This window comes from Anomaloglossus baeobatrachus, chromosome 10, assembly GCF_048569485.1.
Source record: "Anomaloglossus baeobatrachus isolate aAnoBae1 chromosome 10, aAnoBae1.hap1, whole genome shotgun sequence".
Taxonomy (NCBI): domain Eukaryota; kingdom Metazoa; phylum Chordata; class Amphibia; order Anura; family Aromobatidae; genus Anomaloglossus; species Anomaloglossus baeobatrachus.
Genome location: NC_134362.1, coordinates 206,565,159 through 206,584,630, shown reverse-complemented (window position 1 = coordinate 206,584,630; position 19,472 = coordinate 206,565,159). Strand labels below are relative to the sequence as shown.

Below are 19,472 nucleotides of genomic sequence, written 5' to 3'. Positions count from 1 at the left end.
TCTTGTATATAGGGGCAGTATTATAGTAGTTATATCCTTGTACATAGGTGCAGTATTATAGTAGTTATATTCTTGTACATAGGGGCAGTACTATAGTAGTTATATTCTTGTATATAGGGGCAGTATTATAGCAGTTATATTCTTGTACATAGGGGGCAGTATTATAGTAGTTATATTCTTGTACATAGGGGGCAGTATTATAGCAGTTATATTCTTGTACATAGGGGGAAGTATTATAGTAGTTATATTCTTGTATATAGGGGCAGTAGTATAGTAGTTATATTCTTGTACATAGGGGCAGTATTATAGTAGTTATATGCTTGTACATAGGAGGCAGTATTATAGTAGTTATATTCTTGTACATAGGGGGCAGTATTATAGTAGTTATATGCTTGTACATAGGGGGCAGTATTATAGCAGTTATATTCTTGTACATAGGGGGCAGTATTATAGTAGTTATATGCTTGTACATAGGAGGCAGTATTATAGTAGTTATATTCTTGTACATAGGGGGCAGTATTATAGCAGTTATATTCTTGTACATAGGGGCAGTATTATAGTAGTTATATTCTTGTACATAGGGGCAGTATTATAGCAGTTATATTCTTGTACATAGGGGGAAGTATTATAGTAGTTATATTCTTGTATATAGGGGCAGTAGTATAGTAGTTATATTCTTGTACATAGGGGCAGTATTATAGTAGTTATATGCTTGTACATAGGAGGCAGTATTATAGTAGTTATATGCTTGTACATAGGGGGCAGTATTATAGCAGTTATATTCTTGTACATAGGGGGCAGTATTATAGTAGTTATATTCTTGTATATAGGAGCAGTATTATAGTAGTTATATGCTTGTACATAGGAGGCAGTATTATAGTAGTTATATTCTTGTATATAGGGGCAGTATTATAGCAGTTATATTCTTGTATATAGGGGCAGTATTATAGCAGTTATATTCTTGTACATAGGGGCAGTATTATAGTAGTTATATTCTTGTATATAGGGGCAGTATTATAGCAGTTATATTCTTGTATATAGGGGCAGTATTATAGCAGTTATATTCTTGTACATAGGGGGCAGTATTATAGCAGTTATATTCTTGTATATAGGGGCAGTATTATAGCAGTTATATTCTTGTACATAGGGGCAGTATTATAGCAGTTATATTCTTGTATATAGGGGCAGTATTATAGCAGTTATATTCTTGTATATAGGGGCAGTATTATAGCAGTTATATTCTTGTATATAGGGGCAGTATTATAGCAGTTATATTCTTGTATATAGGGGCAGTATTATAGCAGTTATATTCTTGTACATAGGGGCAGTATTATAGTAATTATATTCTTGTACATAGGGGCAGTACTATAGTAGTTATATTCTTGTACATAGGAGGCAGTATTATAGTAGTTATATTCTTGTACATAGGGGGCAGTATTATAGTAGTTATATTCTTGTACATAGGGGGCAGTATTATAGTAGTTATATTCTTGTACATAGGGGGCAGTATTATAGTAGTTATATTCTTGTACATAGGGGCAGTATTATAGTAGTTATATTCTTGTACATAGGGGCAGTATTATAGTAGTTATATTCTTGTACATAGGGGCAGTATTATAGTAGTTATATTCTTGTACATAGGGGCAGTATTATAGTAGTTATATTCTTGTATATAGGGAGCAGTATTATAGTAGTTATATTCTTGTATATAGGGGCGGTATTATAGTAGTTATATTCTTGTACATAGGAGGCAGTATTATAGTAGTTATATTCTTGTACATAGGGGCAGTATTATAGTAGTTATATTCTTGTACATAGGGGGCAGTATTATAGTAGTTATATTCTTGTACATAGGGGCAGTATTATAGTAGTTATATTCTTGTACATAGGGGCAGTATTATAGTAGTTATATTCTTGTACATAGGGGCAGTATTATAGTAGTTATATTCTTGTACATAGGGGCAGTATTATAGTAGTTATATTCTTGTATATAGGGGCGGTATTATAGTAGTTATATTCTTGTACATAGGAGGCAGTATTATAGTAGTTATATTCTTGTACATAGGGGCAGTATTATAGTAGTTATATTCTTGTACATAGGGGTAGTATTATATTAGTTATATTCTTGTACATAGGGGTAGTATTATAGTAGTTATATTCTTGTACATAGGAGCAGTATTATAGTAGTTATATTCTTGTACATAGGGGCAGTATTATAGTAGTTATATTCTTGTACATAGGGGCAGTATTATAGTAGATATGAGTATGATTGGATATAACTGACCAGATTTGCTAATATTTGGCTCCTTGATACTCACCAATGCCTCTATGTGGCTCGGGAGGACAGGAGACAAATTTCAGCACCTCTGCCCGCTTCTCCTGTAGACCCCAGCGATACAGAATTTCTCCATAACATTTCTTGAAGTCATCGAACTGTTGGGCATTTGCCGGGTCGAGGATTCTGCGATTATTAGAAGATGCTGATTAATATTAACTCATTAACCTGGAAATAAATCCATTGACTACAAATGTCAGCGGCGGAGGCGAGGCTGGGATGTGACCTGTGGGTGGATCCGGGTCAGGATGGGATTCACTAATCACTACTCACGCCTATAGGAAAGTCTGAGTTGTCGCTGCAGCTTGTACTATTGTGATCAGTTTTCTGTATTTTGGACGATCTATTGCTCACCTCTTATTCTTGTCGTGCTGCTCTCGCTCCCGCTCCCGGGGATCAACGTAACTTAAATTACTATAGCGGTAATCATCCGGGGACGCATCGCCCCAAGGAACAGCGTGATCTGCATCCGGACAACCTGACAGCAAACAATGAAAGTTACTGTGACAGAACATTATACATACAGCCAAACCTATCCTGTATTATACTCCAGAGCTGCACTCACTATTCTGCTGGTGCAGTCACTGTGTACATACATTACATTACTGATCCTGAGTTCCCTCCTGTATTATACTCAAGAGCTGCACTCACTATATTACATTAGTAATCCTGTGTTATGTTTATACTCCAGAGCTGCACTCACTATTCTGCTGGTGCAGTCACTGTGTACATACATTACATTACTGATCCTGAGTTCCCTCCTGTATTATACTCAAGAGCTGCACTCACTATATTACATTAGTAATCCTGTGTTATGTTTATACTCCAGAGCTGCACTCACTATTCTGCTGGTGCAGTCACTGTGTATATACATTACATTACTGATCCTGAGTTACCTCCTGTATTATACTCCAGAGCTGCACTCACTATATTACATTACTAATCCTGAGTTATCTTTATACTCCAGAGCTGCACTCACTATTCTGCTGGGTAGTTTCCTCCCTATTTCTGTATAGGAGGACACCAGTCCAGTAAGCAGACCTGGGTAGTAGCACTGGGTGGGGGTCTCCCTGCAGACTACTCTCCCTATACCCGGGGGGTGTCTGTCTGGATTCCTGCTCTCGGATTGCACTTTTCTCACCGATGCTCCAGCCGCCGCTGTTGCTGAATCCCGGGTCGGATGTACTGGATCCGGATCCGGAGGAGGTGAAGCTGGGCTGTGGGCAGACAAGGCACACTCAGTACTCATTCTCACCCGAGCGCAGGGCTGAGCGGTAATGAGGACTCACGTATCGGCTGTGTGTGGAACGTGACGGGAACGGGTGGCAGGAGGACAGAGCGCTGCTCTGCAGCTGCAGACTGGCATCAAACACGCTGCACAGCATGGCGAGGGTCTGCACGTCGTGTAGGTGGCAGTAATGGGCCAGTCTGTGCGGATAGCGGAGGACGTCAGACAAGGTCAGACAAACAGAAAAGGAGGACAAAAGAGACGGGAACCTACAGCGACTCCAGCAGCTGCCGGCCGAACGGGTGCCGGGCCCAGGGGGTCTCAGAATCGGGGTCCGACTTTGGGGTGAGACACAAGTTATTAGCAGCAGCGGCCAAAGCCCAAACCTGAGGACAGAGGAGGGAGCGTCACCAGTCACATTAAAACGTGGCACTGTCCCTTTAAGGAGACGGGACATTTACTTATCGCAGAAAAGAAAGCCTTAAAGGGGCGGCTCACCTGCACCAGATCCCTGCGGCCCACGCTCAGCGCGGCGGCGGCGTTCTTCTGACACATTTCCTGGAGATCGCCACGGTTTAATCTTTGGAAAGGAAAAAAAAACAAAAAAAAACAGAAAATAATATTTTAGTGCTACGTTATGCAGAACCGTCCGCCATTAAGGGGTTAAAGCGGTGGTGTTTTCACCACGGAGGGTCTGATCTGTGGGACCCCACAATCCCGAGAATGAAAGGTCCACAGCACTGGGTGTAACCCTACACAGCGCCACCAGAACTGCGGAGACTTCACAGCGGACGAACCAACGGCGATGGCGGCAGCACCCTGCACAGCGAGGCCAGAGAGAGCGCAGCACCCTGCACAGCGAGGCGAAAGTGCAGCACCCTGCACAGCGAGGCCAGAGAGAGCGCAGCACCCTGCACAGCGAGGCGAAAGTGCAGCACCCTGCACAGCGAGGCCAGAGAGAGCGCAGCACCCTGCACAGCGAGGCGAAAGTGCAGCACCCTGCACAGCGAGGCCAGAGAGAGCGCAGCACCCTGCACAGCGAGGCCAGAGAGAGCGCAGCACCCTGCACAGCGAGGCCAGAGAGAGCGCAGCACCCTGCACAGCGAGGCCAGAGAGAGCGCAGCACCCTGCACAGCGAGGCCAGAGAGAGCGCAGCACCCTGCACAGCGAGGCCAGAGAGAGCGCAGCACCCTGCACAGCGAGGCCAGAGAGAGCGCAGCACCCTGCAGAGCGAGGCGAGAGAGAGCGCAGCACCCTGCACAGCGAGGCCAGAGAAAGCGCAACACCCTGCACAGCGAGGCCAGAGAGAGCGCAGCACCCTGCACAGCGAGGCCAGAGAGAGCGCAGCACCCTGCACAGCAAGGCGAGAGAGAGCGCAGCACCCTGCACAGCGAGGCCAGAGAGAGCGCAGCACCCTGCACAGCGAGGCCAGAGAGAGCGCAGCACCCTGCACAGCGAGGCCAGAGAGAGCGCAGCACCCTGCACAGCGAGGCCTGAGAGAGCGCAGCACCCTGCACAGCGAGGCCAGAGAGAGCGCCGCACCCTGCACAGCGAGGCCAGAGAGAGCGCCGCACCCTGCACAGCGAGGCGAAAGTGCAACACCCTGCACAGCGAGGCGAAAGTGCAACACCCTGCACAGTGAGGCGAGAGAGAGCGCAGCACCCTGCACAGCGAGGCCAGAGAGCGCAGCACCTTGCACAGCGAGGCGAGAGAGAGCGCAGCACCCTGCACAGCGAGGCGAGAGAGTGCAGCACCCTGCACAGCGAGGCGAGAGAGCGCAGAACCCTGCACAGCGAGGCGAGAGAGAGCGCAGCACCCTGCACAGCGAGGCCAGAGAGAGCGCCGCACCCTGCACAGCGAGGCGAAAGTGCAACACCCTGCACAGCGAGGCGAAAGTGCAACACCCTGCACAGTGAGGCGAGAGAGAGCGCAGCACCCTGCACAGCGAGGCCAGAGAGCGCAGCACCTTGCACAGCGAGGCGAGAGAGAGCGCAGCACCCTGCACAGCGAGGCGAGAGAGTGCAGCACCCTGCACAGCGAGGCGAGAGAGTGCAGCACCCTGCACAGCGAGGCGAGAGAGTGCAGCACCCTGCACAGCGAGGCGAGAGAGAGCGCAGCACCCTGCACAGCGAGGCGAGAGAGAGCGCAGCACCCTGCACAGCGAGGCGAGAGAGAGCGCAGCACCCTGCACAGCGAGGCGAGAGAGAGCTCAGCACCCTGCACAGCGAGGCGAGAGAGAGCTCAGCACCCTGCACAGCGAGGCGAGAGAGAGCGCAGCACCCTGCACAGCGAGGCGAGAGAGAGCGCAGCACCCTGCACAGCGAGGCGAGAGAGAGCGCAGCACCCTGCACAGCGAGGCCAGAGAGCGCAGCACCCTGCACAGCGAGGCCAGAGAGTGCAGCACCCAGCACAGCGAGGCCAGAGACTGCAGCACCCAGCACAGCGAGGCCAGAGAGAGTGCAGCACCCTGCACAGCGAGGCCAGAGAGAGCGCAGCACCCTGCACAGCGAGGCCAGAGAGAGCGCAGCACCCTGCACAGCGAGGCCAGAGAGAGCGCAGCACCCTGCACAGCGAGGCCAGAGAGAGCGCAGCACCCTGCACAGCGAGGCCAGAGAGAGCGCAGCACCCTGCACAGCGAGGCCAGAGAGAGCGCAGCACCCTGCACAGCGAGGCCAGAGAGAGCGCAGCACCCTGCACAGCGAGGCGAGAGAGAGCGCAGCACCCTGCACAGCGAGGCGAGAGAGAGCGCAGCACCCTGCACAGCGAGGCGAGAGAGAGCGCAGCACCCTGCACAGCGAGGCGAAAGAGAGCGCAGCACCCTGCACAGCGAGGCGAAAGAGAGTGCAGCACCCTGCACAGCGAGGCCAGAGAGAGTGCAGCACCCTGCACAGCGAGGCCAGAGAGAGTGCAGCACCCTGCACAGCGAGGCCAGAGAGAGCGCAGCACCCTGCACAGCGAGGCGAGAGAGAGTGCAGCACCCTGCACAGCGAGGCGAGAGAGAGCGCAGCACCCTGCACAGCGAGGCGAGAGAGTGGTGGCCTAACCTGAGTAATATCCCACCACCAACATCACAGTCTGGGGGTCCATCCCTAATTAACCATTTCTGGACCAGAGCCCCTCTCTGCTGTGCTGGCAGTTTGTGACAGTGTGTCAGCGCAGGCGGGGTTCTACAGATGTGGGGTCCGCAGCGCACTCACGTGTACAGCTCCCCCAGCGCCTTGTGCACGGACAGCAGACACGAGATGTCCTGGATGATTACTTTGCCGGCGGCTTTGATTGGTCGGGAGCCGGATTCGCTGCTCTCCCTCTTGGATTTCCAGCGACGTGATTTCTGGGGGAGACAAGTCACATGGTCATTATACCGGAATCTGCCCCCCAAAGAAATGTCCTTGTCCTGGGGCTCAGCAGACGGGAGGGTCCGGATTATGTGCCGTGTGTACTGGGGGGCAGAACATGGCACACATCGGACCGCTCCAGTGTACAAGCCGGCGTCCGCCCAACACTGCCCCATCCCAGGAGAGGACGGACGGGGAACAGCAGCCACTTACCTCATTATCAATTCCCCAAATATTAACACATCAGCTAATCCTATCCGTGACACACGGTTACCCTGCGTCCCCCAAAATGTGGTCGCTGAACCCCACATGTGCCACTTAATAAACCCCAGAAATCACCCAGTGATCATAAGATGGCGCCGGTCAGACACTTCACATACGGAAAACGGAAGAAAAGAACAAATAGGACAGAGAGGAGACGTCGATGTGTGGGGTGGGGGTAAGAAACGAAAAGGCAGGGGCGAGCGCAGAGACCAAAGGGCGGGGGCGAGCGCAAAGAGACCAAAGGGCGGGGGCGAGCGCAAAGAGACCAAAAGGGTGGGGGCGAGCGCAAAGAGACCAAAAGGGCGGGGGCGAGCGCAAAGAGACCAAAAGGGCGGGGGAGAGCGCATAGAGACCAAAAGGGCGGGGGCGAGCGCAAAGAGACCAAAAATGGCGGGGGCGAGCGCAAAGAGACCAAAGGGCGGGAGCGAGCGCTAAGAGACCAAAGGTCAGGGGCGAGCACTAAGAGACGAAAGGGCGGGGGCGAGCGCAAAGAGACCAAAGGGCGGGGGCGAGCGCAAAGAGACCAAAGGGCGGGGGCGAGCGCAAAGAGACCAAAGGGCGGGGGCGAGCGCAAAGAGACCAAAGGGCGGGGGCGAGCGCAAAGAGACCAAAAGGGCGGGGGCGAGCGCAAAGAGACCAAAAGGGCGGGGGCGAGCGCAAAGAGACCAAAGGGCGGGGGCGAGCGCAAAGAGACGAAAGGGCGGGGGCGAGCGCAAAGAGACCAAAAGGGCGGGGGCGAGCGCAAAGAGACCAAAGGGCGGGGGCGAGCGCAAAGAGACCAAAGGGCGGGGGCGAGCGCAAAGAGACCAAAGGGCGGGGGCGAGCGCAAAGAGACCAAAAGGGCGGGGGCGAGCGCAAAGAGACCAAAAGGGCGGGGGCGAGCGCAAAGAGACCAAAGGGCGGGGGCGAGCGCAAAGAGACGAAAGGGCGGGGGCGAGCGCAAAGAGACCAAAAGGGCGGGGGCGAGCGCAAAGAGACCAAAGGGCGGGGGCGAGCGCAAAGAGACCAAAGGGCGGGGGCGAGCGCAAAGAGACCAAAGGGCGGGGGCGAGCGCAAAGAGACCAAAGGGCGGGGGCGAGCGCAAAGAGACCAAAGGGCGGGGGCGAGCGCAAAGAGACCAAAGGGCGGGGGCGAGCGCAAAGAGACCAAAGGGCGGGGGTGAGCGCAAAGAGACCAAAGGGCGGGGGCGAGCGCAAAGAGACCAAAGGGCGGGGGCGAGCGCAAAGAGACCAAAGGGCGGGGGCGAGCGCAAAGAGACCAAAGGGCGGGGGCGAGCGCAAAGAGACCAAAGGGCGGGGGCGAGCGCAAAGAGACCAAAGGGCGGGGGCGAGCGCAAAGAGACCAAAGGGCGGGGGCGAGCGCAAAGAGACCAAAGGGCGGGGGCGAGCGCAAAGAGACCAAAGGGCGGGGGCGAGCGCAAAGAGACCAAAGGGCGGGGGCGAGCGCAAAGAGACCAAAGGGCGGGGGCGAGCGCAAAGAGACCAAAGGGCGGGGGCGAGCGCAAAGAGACCAAAGGGCGGGGGCGAGCGCAAAGAGACCAAAGGGCGGGGGCGAGCGCAAAGAGACCAAAGGGCGGGGGCGAGCGCAAAGAGACCAAAGGGCGGGGGCGAGCGCAAAGAGACCAAAGGGCGGGGGCGAGCGCAAAGAGACCAAAGGGCGGGGGCGAGCGCAAAGAGACCAAAGGGCGGGGGGCGAGCGCAAAGAGACCAAAGGCCGGGGGCGAGCGCAAAGAGACCAAAGGCCGGGGGCGAGCGCAAAGAGACCAAAGGCCGGGGGCGAGCGCAAAGAGACCAAAGGCCGGGGGCGAGCGCAAAGAGACCAAAGGCCGGGGGGCGAGCGCAAAGAGACCAAAGGCCGGGGGCGAGCGCAAAGAGACCAAAGGCAGGGGGCGAGCGCAAAGAGACCAAAGGCAGGGGGCGAGCGCAAAGAGACCAAAGGCCGGGGGCGAGCGCAAAGAGACCAAAAATGGCGGGGGAGAGCGCAAAGAGACCAAAAATGGCGGGGGCGAGCGCAAAGAGACCAAAGGGCGGGGGCGAGCGCTAAGAGACCAAAGGGCAGGGGCGAGCGCTAAGAGACCAAAGGGCAGGGGCGAGCGCTAAGAGACCAAAGGGCGGGGGCGAGCGCTAAGAGACCAAAGGGCGGGGGCGAGCGCAAAAAGACCAAAAGGGCGGGGGCGAGCACAAAAATATCAAAGGGCGGGGGCGAGCGTAAAAGACCATATGGCGAGCGAGCGCAAGTGACCATAGGGCGGAAGAGCGCAACAGACCATATTGCGGACAAGCGCAAGAGACCATAGGGCAGGGCGAGCGCAAAGAGACGAAAAGGCGGGGAAGAGCGAAAAGAGACCAAAATGCGGGGAAGAGCGAAAAGAGACCAAAGGGCGGACAAGCGCAAGAGATCATAGGGCGGAGGTGAGAGCAAAGAGACCAAAGGGCGGGGGCGAGCGTAAAAGACCATATGGCGGGCGAGCGCAAAGAGACCATAGGGCGGGAGCGAACGCAAAGAGACCAAAGGGCGGGAGCGAGCGCAAAGAGACCAAAGGGCGGGAGCGAGCGCAAAGAGACCAAAGGGCGGGAGCGAGCGCAAAGAGACCAAAGGGCGGGAGCGAGCGCAAAGAGACCAAAGGGCGGGAGCGAGCGCAAAGAGACCAAAGGGCGGGAGCGAGCGCAAAGAGACCAAAGGGCGGGAGCGAGTGCAAAGAGACCAAAGGGTGGGAGCGAGCGCAAAGAGACCAAAGGGCGGGAGCGAGCGCAAAGAGACCAAAGGGCGGGAGCGAGCGCAAAGAGACCAAAGGGCGGACAAGCGCAAGAGACCAAAGGGGGGACGAGCGCAAAAGACTGAGCATAGGGAGAGAAGGGGAGGTCGGGGTGCAAGTGACAGAGGGGCTGAAAGCGGGATGGGGGGACCCATGAGCATCAAGGACACAAAGGTGAGGACAGAAAATAGGGGAAAAAAGACTGAGTGAGACAAAGGAAGGGAGAACAAGAGAAAAATTGAGAAACCGTAAGAGAGACAAATAGAAAAGAACCTGGACGCAGGAAGAGACCGTGCGGATACACCCCCACAGCGCAGGCCGTGCGGATACACCCCCACAGCACAGGCCGTGCGGATACACCCCCACAGCGCAGGCCGTGCGGATACACCCCCACAGCGCAGGCCGTGCGGATACACCCCCACAGGGCAGGCCGTGCGGATACACCCCCACAGGGCAGGCCGTGCGGATACACCCCCACAGGGCAGGCCGTGCGGATACACCCCCACAGGGCAGGCCGTGCGGATACACCCCCACAGGGCAGGCCGTGCGGATACACCCCCACAGGGCAGGCCGTGCGGATACACCCCCACAGCGCAGGCCGTGCGGATACACCCCCACAGCGCAGGCCGTGCGGATACACCCCCACAGGGCAGGCCGTGCGGATACACCCCCACAGGGCAGGCCGTGCGGATACACCCCCACAGGGCAGGCCGTGCGGATACACCCCCACAGCGCAGGCCGTGCGGATACACCCCCACAGGGCAGGCCATGCGGATACACCCCCACAGGGCAGGCCGTGCGGATACACCCCCACAGGGCAGGCCGTGCGGATACACCCCCACAGGGCAGAGACACAGATATCCAGCGGTGGAGGAGCGGACGTTGCGTTCGGCTGCAACCACCAGAGCGCCACAGACTGAGCACAGAGCGGAGGGGACACCGGTGACAGCAGGAAGCAACGTGAGACGGACGCCCTCAACACGTAGGGACAGACTGTGGGGATCAGTGGGTGCGTCATTACCGGGAGACCCCGAGAAGAGGGAAAAACCGGAACCCGAGGACATCGCCTTGTCACTAACGCTAGAAAAGGCTCGTTCTATGCTGAGTGTGAGCATTTTCTCTGCTCAGGATTAAAGCTGTACTGACAATTTTTGGAGTGGAAACCATCAGCAGGTAGCTGGCAGATACAATGTCTATAACAGCATACTAATAATATCTTTCATATAAAGCAGGCAGCGATGCCGGGGGCCGGCGTCACACACGGAGGGACCCTCCATCTTCTAGGTCTTCCTTTTTCTCGGGGTCCCTGACAGACAATACAGGTGTGGGGGGATGTAGCGAGGGCACTGTACCGGGAAGTCGTTAATCACTTGGATGGACCAGCGCCGGCGGGCGGACAGGGGGGGCGTCTGCGCATTAGAAAAGCAGGAGAGGATGGAAAGTGAGAAGGAGAAAAGGGGAGAAAAGAGGGGAAGAGAAAACAAAAAAATCAGAAAGAAAATTAAAAAAAAAACTAAAAAAAAAAAACCACAAACGGTAAAATCCGTCTGATTGGCCACAAACACTTTTAACCCTTGTCCTTTAATTGTACAAAAAAAAAAAAAAAAAAGGGAAAAATAACGAATCGATGCAACAAGAATCAGATAATTCTGTCAAATAGGATCTGGTTAATGCTTTAAATTTTCATTTTGGAGTTATTTTGGGGCCACATTTTTGCAGCGATTGTAGATATTAGGAATTGTCTTTTATGCAATTTCCTATAAAAATGTGATCATGGAGCCCGACATTGTGGAACAGCACATGACTGACATATTGTCAGTGGGAGTGATGTGCGGGAGATGTGCAGCCGGTCATGCACCATACACAGATGAGCAGCATGCTGCGGTGGGTGCAGGCGCTCGCCCCGGACTCCGCACCGCTCCTCTAGGTTACATTGAGGGGGGTAAGGAGGTGAAATCTCAGGCGCCGCCGTCCAGACAAGTGCTCATACCCTCTCCTTGTAGTAAAAGGAACTGATGGACACTTGCTCCTTCTCGCTCCGCGTCGGACTCCCGCTGTAAAGCCGCAGGTTCCCCTGAGTCTCTGTGCGGATTTTCATGGGTGCAATCACCCCACTGTGATAAGCAGAGAGGGCGGAGAGAGACCTAAAGAGGAACCGCGGGTCAGTACAAAGATGCAGATTATATACATATATACACACACACACACACAATTAAACCTGGCTAGAGCATGCTCAGATCAGCCGAGCGTGCATGTGTTCAGAAGGGTGAGAAAGCTGGGCCACAAATACTTAAATAAATATATATTTTATCTATCTATATATATCTCTATCTATCTATCTATCTATCTATCTATCTATCTATCTATCTATCTATCTATCTATATATATATATATATATATATATATATATATATACACACACACACACATACACACATTATATATATCTAATGAAGGGAATTTTGTTACTTACCGTAAATTCCTTTTCTTCTAGCTCCAATTGGGAGACCCAGACAATTGGGTGTATAGCTTCTGCCTCCGGAGGCCGCACAAAGTACTACACTAAAAGTGTAAAGCCCCTCCCCTTCTGCCTATACACCCCCCGTGCATCACGGGCTCCTCAGTTTTAGTGCAAAAGCAAGAAGGAGGAAAGCTAATAAACTGGTTTAAAGTAAATTCAATCCGAAGAAATTTCGGAGAACTGAAACCATTCAACATGAACAACATGTGTACCCGAAAAAACAACAGCCCGAAGGGAACAGGGGCGGGTGCTGGGTCTCCCAATTGGAGCTAGAAGAAAAGGAATTTACGGTAAGTAACAAAATTCCCTTCTTCTTTGTCGCTCCATTGGGAGACCCAGACAATTGGGACGTCCAAAAGCAGTCCCTGGGTGGGTAAAATAATACCTCGTAATAGAGCCGTAAAACGGCCTCTTCCTACAGGTGGGCAACCGCCGCCTGAAGGACTCGCCTACCTAGACTGGCATCCGCCGAAGCATAGGCATGCACCTGATAGTGTTTTGTGAAAGTGTGCAGGCTCGACCAGGTAGCCGCCTGACACACCTGCTGAGCCGTAGCCTGGTGCCTCAAAGCCCAGGACGCACCCACGGCTCTGGTAGAATGGGCCCTCAGCCCTGAGGGAACCGGGAGTCCAGAAGAACGGTAGGCTTCGAGAATTGGTTCCTTGATCCATCTAGCCAGGGTGGATTTGGAAGCCTGTGACCCTTTACGCTGGCCAGCGACAAGGACAAAGAGTGCATCCGAGCGACGCAGGGGCGCCGTACGAGAAATGTAGAGTCTGAGTGCTCTCACCAGATCTAACAAGTGCAAATCCTTTTCACATTGATGAACTGGATGAGGACAAAAAGAAGGTAAGGAGATATCCTGATTGAGATGAAAGGGGGATACCACCTTAGGGAGAAATTCCGGAACCGGACGCAGAACCACCTTGTCCTGGTGAAACACCAGGAAAGGGGCTTTGCATGACAGCGCTGCTAGCTCAGACACTCTCCGAAGTGATGTGACTGCTACTAGAAAAACCACTTTCTGCGAAAGGCGAGAAAGGGGAATATCCCTCATAGGCTCGAAAGGCGGCTTCTGAAGAACCATCAGCACCCTGTTCAGATCCCAGGGTTCTAACGGACGCTTGTAAGGAGGAACGATGTGACAAACCCCCTGCAGGAACGTGCGTACCTGAGGAAGCCTGGCTAGGCGCTTCTGAAAAAACACAGAGAGCGCTGAGACTTGTCCCTTAAGGGAGCCGAGCGACAAACCTTTTTCCAATCCGGATTGAAGGAAGGAAAGAAAAGTGGGCAAGGCCAAAGGCCAGGGAGTAAAACCCTGATCAGAGCACCAGGATAAGAATATCTTCCACGTCCTGTGGTAGATCTTGGCGGACGTTGGTTTCCTAGCCTGTCTCATAGTGGCAATGACGTCTTGAGATAACCCTGAAGACGCTAGGATCCAGGACTCAATGGCCACACAGTCAGGCTGAGGGCCGCAGAATTCAGATGGAAAAACGGCCCTTGAGACAGCAAGTCTGGTCGGTCTGGTAGTGCCCACGGTTGGCCGACCGTGAGATGCCACAGATCCGGGTACCACGACCTCCTTGGCCAGTCTGGAGCGATGAGGATTGCGCGGCGGCAGTCGGCCCTGATCTTGCGTAATACTCTGGGCAACAGTGCCAGCGGAGGAAAACACATAAGGGAGCTGAAACTGCGACCAATCCTGAACTAAGGCGTCTGCCGCCAGAGCTCTGTGATCGTGAGAACGTGCCATGAATGTCGGGACCTTGTTGTTGTGCCGGGACGCCATTAGGTCGACGTCCGGCATCCCCCAGCGGCAACAGATCTCTTGAAACACGTCCGGGTGAAGAGACCATTCCCCTGCGTCCATGCCCTGGCGACTGAGGAAGTCTGCTTCCCAGTTTTCTACGCCCGGGATGTGAACTGCGGATATGGTGGAGACCGTGGCTTCCACCCACATCAGAATCCGCCGGACTTCCTGGAAGGCTTGCCGACTGCGTGTTCCGCCTTGGTGGTTGATGTATGCCACCGCTGTGGAGTTGTCCGACTGAATTCGGATCTGTTTGCCTTCCAGCCACGGCTGGAACGCCTTTAGGGCAAGATACACTGCCCTTATCTCCAGAACATTGATCTGCAGGGAGGACTCTGTCTGAGTCCAAGTACCCTGAGCCCTGTGGTGGAGAAAGACCGCTCCCCACCCTGACAGGCTCGCGTCCGTCGTGACCACCTCCCAGGATGGGGGCAGGAAGGATTTTCCCTTCGACAATGAAGTGGGGAGAAGCCACCACCGAAGAGAATCTTTGGCTGCCTGAGAAGGGAGACGTTCCTGTCGAGGGACGTCGACTTCCTGTCCCATTTGCGGAGAATGTCCCATTGAAGTGGACGCAGATGAAACTGCGCGAAAGGGACTGCCTCCATTGCTGCCACCATCTTCCCCAGGAAGTGCATGAGGCGCCTCAAGGGGTGTGACTGGCCTTGAAGGAGAGATTGCACCCCCGTCTGTAGTGAACGCTGCTTGTTCAGCGGAAGCTTCACTATCGCTGAGAGAGTATGAAACTCCATGCCAAGATATGTCAGCGATTGGGCCGGTGTCAGATTTGACATTGGAAAGTTGATGATCCACCCGAAACTCTGGAGAGTCTCCAGAGCAATGTTCAGGCTGTGTTGGCATGCCTCTAGAGAGGGTGCCTTGACAAGAAGATCGTCTAAGTAAGGGATCACAGAGTGTCCCTGAGAGTGCAGGATTGCCACCACTGTAGCCATGACCTTGGTGAAGACCCGTGGGGCTGTTGCCAGGCCGAAAGGCAGTGCCACGAACTGAAGGTGTTCGTCTCCTATGACGAAGCGCAGAAAACGCTGATGCTCTGGAGCAATCGGTACGTGGAGATAAGCATCTTTGATGTCGATCGATGCTAAGGAATCTCCTTGGGACATTGAGGCGATGACGGAGCGGAGCGATTCCATCCGGAACCGCCTGGTTTTCACGTGCTTGTTGAGCAGTTTTAGGTCCAGAACAGGACGGAAAGACCCGTCCTTTTTTGAAACCACAAACAAGTTGGAGTAAAACCCGTGACCCTGATGCTGAAAAGGAACCGGGACCACCACTCCCTCTGCCTTCAGAGTGCACACCGCCTGCCGAAGAGCATCGGCTCGCTAGGGGGGCGGAGAGGTTCTGAAGAATCGAGTCGGAGGACGAGAGCTGAACTCTATCCTGTAACCGTGAGACAGAATGTCTCTCACCCATCGGTCTTTGACCTGTGGCAGCCAGGTGTACTGAGACCGCCATGAATCTGAGTTCCTCTGATCCTTCTGAGGCCTTTTGGACGAGGAGAATTGGGACCTGCCCGCGGCCCGAAAGGACCGAAACCTTGACTGTCCCCTCCTCTGTTGGGGTTTGTTTGGTTTGGGCTGGGGTAAGGATTAGTCCTTTCCCTAGGATTGTTTAATGATTTCATCCAATCGCTCACCAAACAAGCGGTCGCCAGAAAATGGCAAACCGGTTAAGAACTTTTTGGAAGCAGAGTCTGCCTTCCATTCCCGTAGCCACAAGGCTCTGCGTATTACCACCGAATTGGCGGATGCAACCGCCGTACGGCTCGCAGAGTCCGGGATAGCATTAATGGCGTAGGACGCAAATGCCGACGTCTGAGAGGTTATGGACGCCACTTGCGGCGCAGACGTATGTGTGACTGCGTCAATTTGCGCTTGACCCGCTGAGATAGCTTGGAGTGCCCATACGGCTGCGAATGCTGGAGCAAACGACGCGCCGATAGCTTCATAGATGGATTTCAACCAGAGCTCCATCTGCCTGTCAGTGGCATCTTTGAGTGAAGCCCCATCTTCCACTGCAACTATGGATCTAGCCGCCAGTCTGGAGACTGGAGGATCCACCTTGGGACACTGAGCCCAGCCCTTGACCACATCAGGGGGGAAGGGATAACGTGTATCCTTAAGGCGTTTGGAGAAACGCTTATCTGGGCAAGCATGGTGATTCTGGACTGCCTCTCTGAAGTCAGAGTGGTCCAGAAACGTACTCAATGTACGCTTGGGAAACCTGAAACGGAATTTCTCCTGCTGTGAAGCTGACTCCTCCACCGGAGGAGCTGAGGGAGAAATATCCAACATTTGATTGATGGACGCTATAAGATCATTCACTATGGCGTCACCATCAGGTGTATCCGGGTTGAGAGCGGCTTCAGGATCAGAATCCTGATCAGCTATCTCCGCTTCATCATACAGAGAGTCCTCCCGCTGGGACCCTGAACAATGTGATGATGTCGAGGGGATTTCCCAGCGAGCTCGCTTAGGCGGTCTGGGGCTGCGGTCCGTGTCAGAGACCTCACCCTGGGATCTATGAGACACCCCGGGAGAACATTGTTGTTCCAACTGAGGGGGACCAGGGTGCAATGATTCAACAGTGCCCATGGTCTGAGATACCGGTCTGGACTGCAAGGTTTCTAGCATCCTAGCCATAGTCTCAGAAAGTCTATCAGCAAAGACTGCAAACTCCGTCCCCGTCACCTGGACAGTGTTAACAGGTGGTTCTCCCTGGGCCACCATTAGCAGAGGCTCCGGCTGAGTAAGTGCCACAGGGGCCGAGCATTGCACACAATGAGGGTCGGTGGAACCTGCCGGTAGTATAGCCGTACATGCGGTACAGGCAGCATAGTAAGCCTGTGCATTGGCACCCTTGCTTTTTGCGGACGACATGCTGTTGTCTCCTCAGAGCAATCCAGGAGGGTATATAGCCAAAAATCAATATTGCGACCGTACAGTGTAATGTATAGCATACAAGCATATAAATATATATGTACACTTCGGCACTAGTGGGGTAAGCACCTCAGGTGCTGCTTACCGCCCGCTCAAAGCGGTTGTGTGATCACCAGAATCCCTGCCTGGGTCTCCCAGAGCTTGTCTCCCCTCTCCAGCATCAGAAAAGCTGACAGGAATGGCTGCCGGCGTCCTGTGGAGAGGAGGGGGCCGTGGGCGTGCCCTAGAAAAAGTGCGGGAATCTGGCGTCCCACTGTGCTCAGTGAGGGGGGTGGAGGATGCAAAGCATGCTCCAGCCCTCAGCGCTGACGTCCTATGCAGCGTCCCGCCCTTCCCCTGACTGGCAGGCCTGTGGGCGGGAAAAAGTGAGACTAGGCCGCAAAAGCCGGGGACTAAAGTTATAAGCGCGGCCGGCGTGTAAGCGCGGTCGGCGCGGAAGTCCCCGGCGCACTAACAGTCCCAGCCGCGCCGCAGTGTAAAAATGGCAGCGGCGGTCAGCGCGGCAGTCCCCAATAAACTAACACACCCAGCCACGCTGCAGTGTGTGATGGCACAAGCGCGGTCAGCGCTGCGGTCCCCGGCGCACTAACACACCCAGCAATGCTGGAGTGTTTCTGTGCGCGGTCCCCACGGGGACACAGAGTACCTCAAAGTAGCAGGGCCTTGTCCCTGACGATACTCGGCTCCTAGTCCAGCAGAGTCCCCAGGGGCTGTGGATGGAGCACGGTCTCAGTGCCTGGAGACCGATTAGGATACCACTTCGCCCAGAGCCCTAAGGGGATGGGGAAGGAAAACAGCATGTGGGCTCCAGCCTCCGTACCCGCAATGGATACCTCAACCTTAACAACACCGCCGACAAGAGTGGGGTGAGAAGGGAGCATGCTGGGGGCCCTAGTATGGGCCCTCTTTTCTTCCATCCGAAATAGTCAGCAGCTGCTGCTGACTAAAATGTGGAGCTATGCGTGCATGTCTGCCTCCTTCGCACAAAGCATAAGAACTGAGGAGCCCGTGATACACGGGGGGTGTATAGGCAGAAGGGGAGGGGCTTTACACTTTTAAGTGTAATACTTTGTGTGGCCTCCGGAGGCAGAAGCTATACACCCCAATTGTCTGGGTCTCCCAATGGAGCGACAAAGAAATTTAAAATATTAAAAATATTAACATTATATATATATATAATTTAATATTGACATATTAAATATTTATATAATTTTTAATCTGTTAATATTTTTAATATATTAGATATATATCTAATCTAAAATATTAAAAATATTAACATTAAAAATATATAATATTTTTAATATTTTATAGATTAGATATATATGTGTGTATATATATATATATATATATATATATATATATATATATATATATATATATATATATATATTTGTGGCCCAGCTTTCTCCCCGTTCTGCACACATGCACGCTCGGCTGATCTGAGCATGCTGTAGCCACTTCTCTGCGATGCCTGCAGTCTTCCTTTCTACAGCACCACCGTGTGGTCAGAAAAGTTATTGCAGTGTGTAGTTTTCTGTGTGAGAGGGGCACGGACCTGGGGGTGGGCTCGGTCGGGGAGATGGCTCTGTGTATGGTCATGGGTCGGGTGAAGTACACCAGGTAACCTGCAGAGACAGAGTATAACGCCTGGAATAGTTTCTGGTTCCACATCTGCCGCTTTTATGCCAGTAACAATACAGAAGGTGGGATCACCTGCTCCGCAGAAGCGAGCGCCCGAGGTCCGGGGAAAAGGGATGTTGGCATCTTGGTAAGACCCGTAGGCATTCGATGCTCGGGCGAAGGTGGGCAGCGGCGGAGTGACCGGGCTCTGCAGGGCGTACGGATTGCTGGATGGACTGGACTCCTGGTTCTAGAAGAGGAGAGGACAGAGATTGGAATCTTAACGGTTAAACAGCAGCGATCGGCGCCAGCGTTGCTCAATGATGGTGGCTGTATAACACAGCCGACACCCACCGTAGAGAAAGTACTGTCCATACACTCACATCCGACATACTATCTCATATGTCAGGAAGGGGTTAAAAATTAATTGTCTTGAGACAGACTAAGACGACAATGATTCCGGCCACATGACATGAAGAGTGTCTATCTGTGCAACATTCCCTTTAATTGTCATGTGATCAAAAATAACACGATTGTAAGGTGCACAATATTATGACAGCGCGGCGCCCCGGCCCCGACAGGATGCAGCGCGGCGCCCCGGCCCCGACAGGATGCAGCGCGGCGCCCCGGCCCCGACAGG

The 19,472-nt window shown here is 53.3% G+C and overlaps 1 protein-coding gene across 1 annotated transcript in view; it reads right to left on the bottom strand.

Annotated features, from left to right (window-relative positions):
• The window catches only part of WDR59 (WD repeat domain 59), a 42,340-nt gene that overhangs the window by 4,179 nt on the left and 18,689 nt on the right, over positions 1-19,472 (bottom strand). Inside the window, exons 11-22 of the mRNA XM_075325449.1 lie at positions 19,276-19,319; positions 18,926-19,082; positions 18,768-18,837; positions 11,908-12,061; positions 11,270-11,326; positions 6,761-6,894; positions 4,062-4,143; positions 3,837-3,949; positions 3,625-3,763; positions 3,477-3,552; positions 2,690-2,813; positions 2,319-2,461 (exon numbers count right to left, since the gene is read on the bottom strand). Of these exons, the coding sequence (XP_075181564.1) occupies positions 2,319-2,461; positions 2,690-2,813; positions 3,477-3,552; positions 3,625-3,763; positions 3,837-3,949; positions 4,062-4,143; positions 6,761-6,894; positions 11,270-11,326; positions 11,908-12,061; positions 18,768-18,837; positions 18,926-19,082; positions 19,276-19,319 (1,293 nt within the window). The remainder of the gene's footprint in view (positions 1-2,318; positions 2,462-2,689; positions 2,814-3,476; positions 3,553-3,624; positions 3,764-3,836; positions 3,950-4,061; positions 4,144-6,760; positions 6,895-11,269; positions 11,327-11,907; positions 12,062-18,767; positions 18,838-18,925; positions 19,083-19,275; positions 19,320-19,472) is intronic.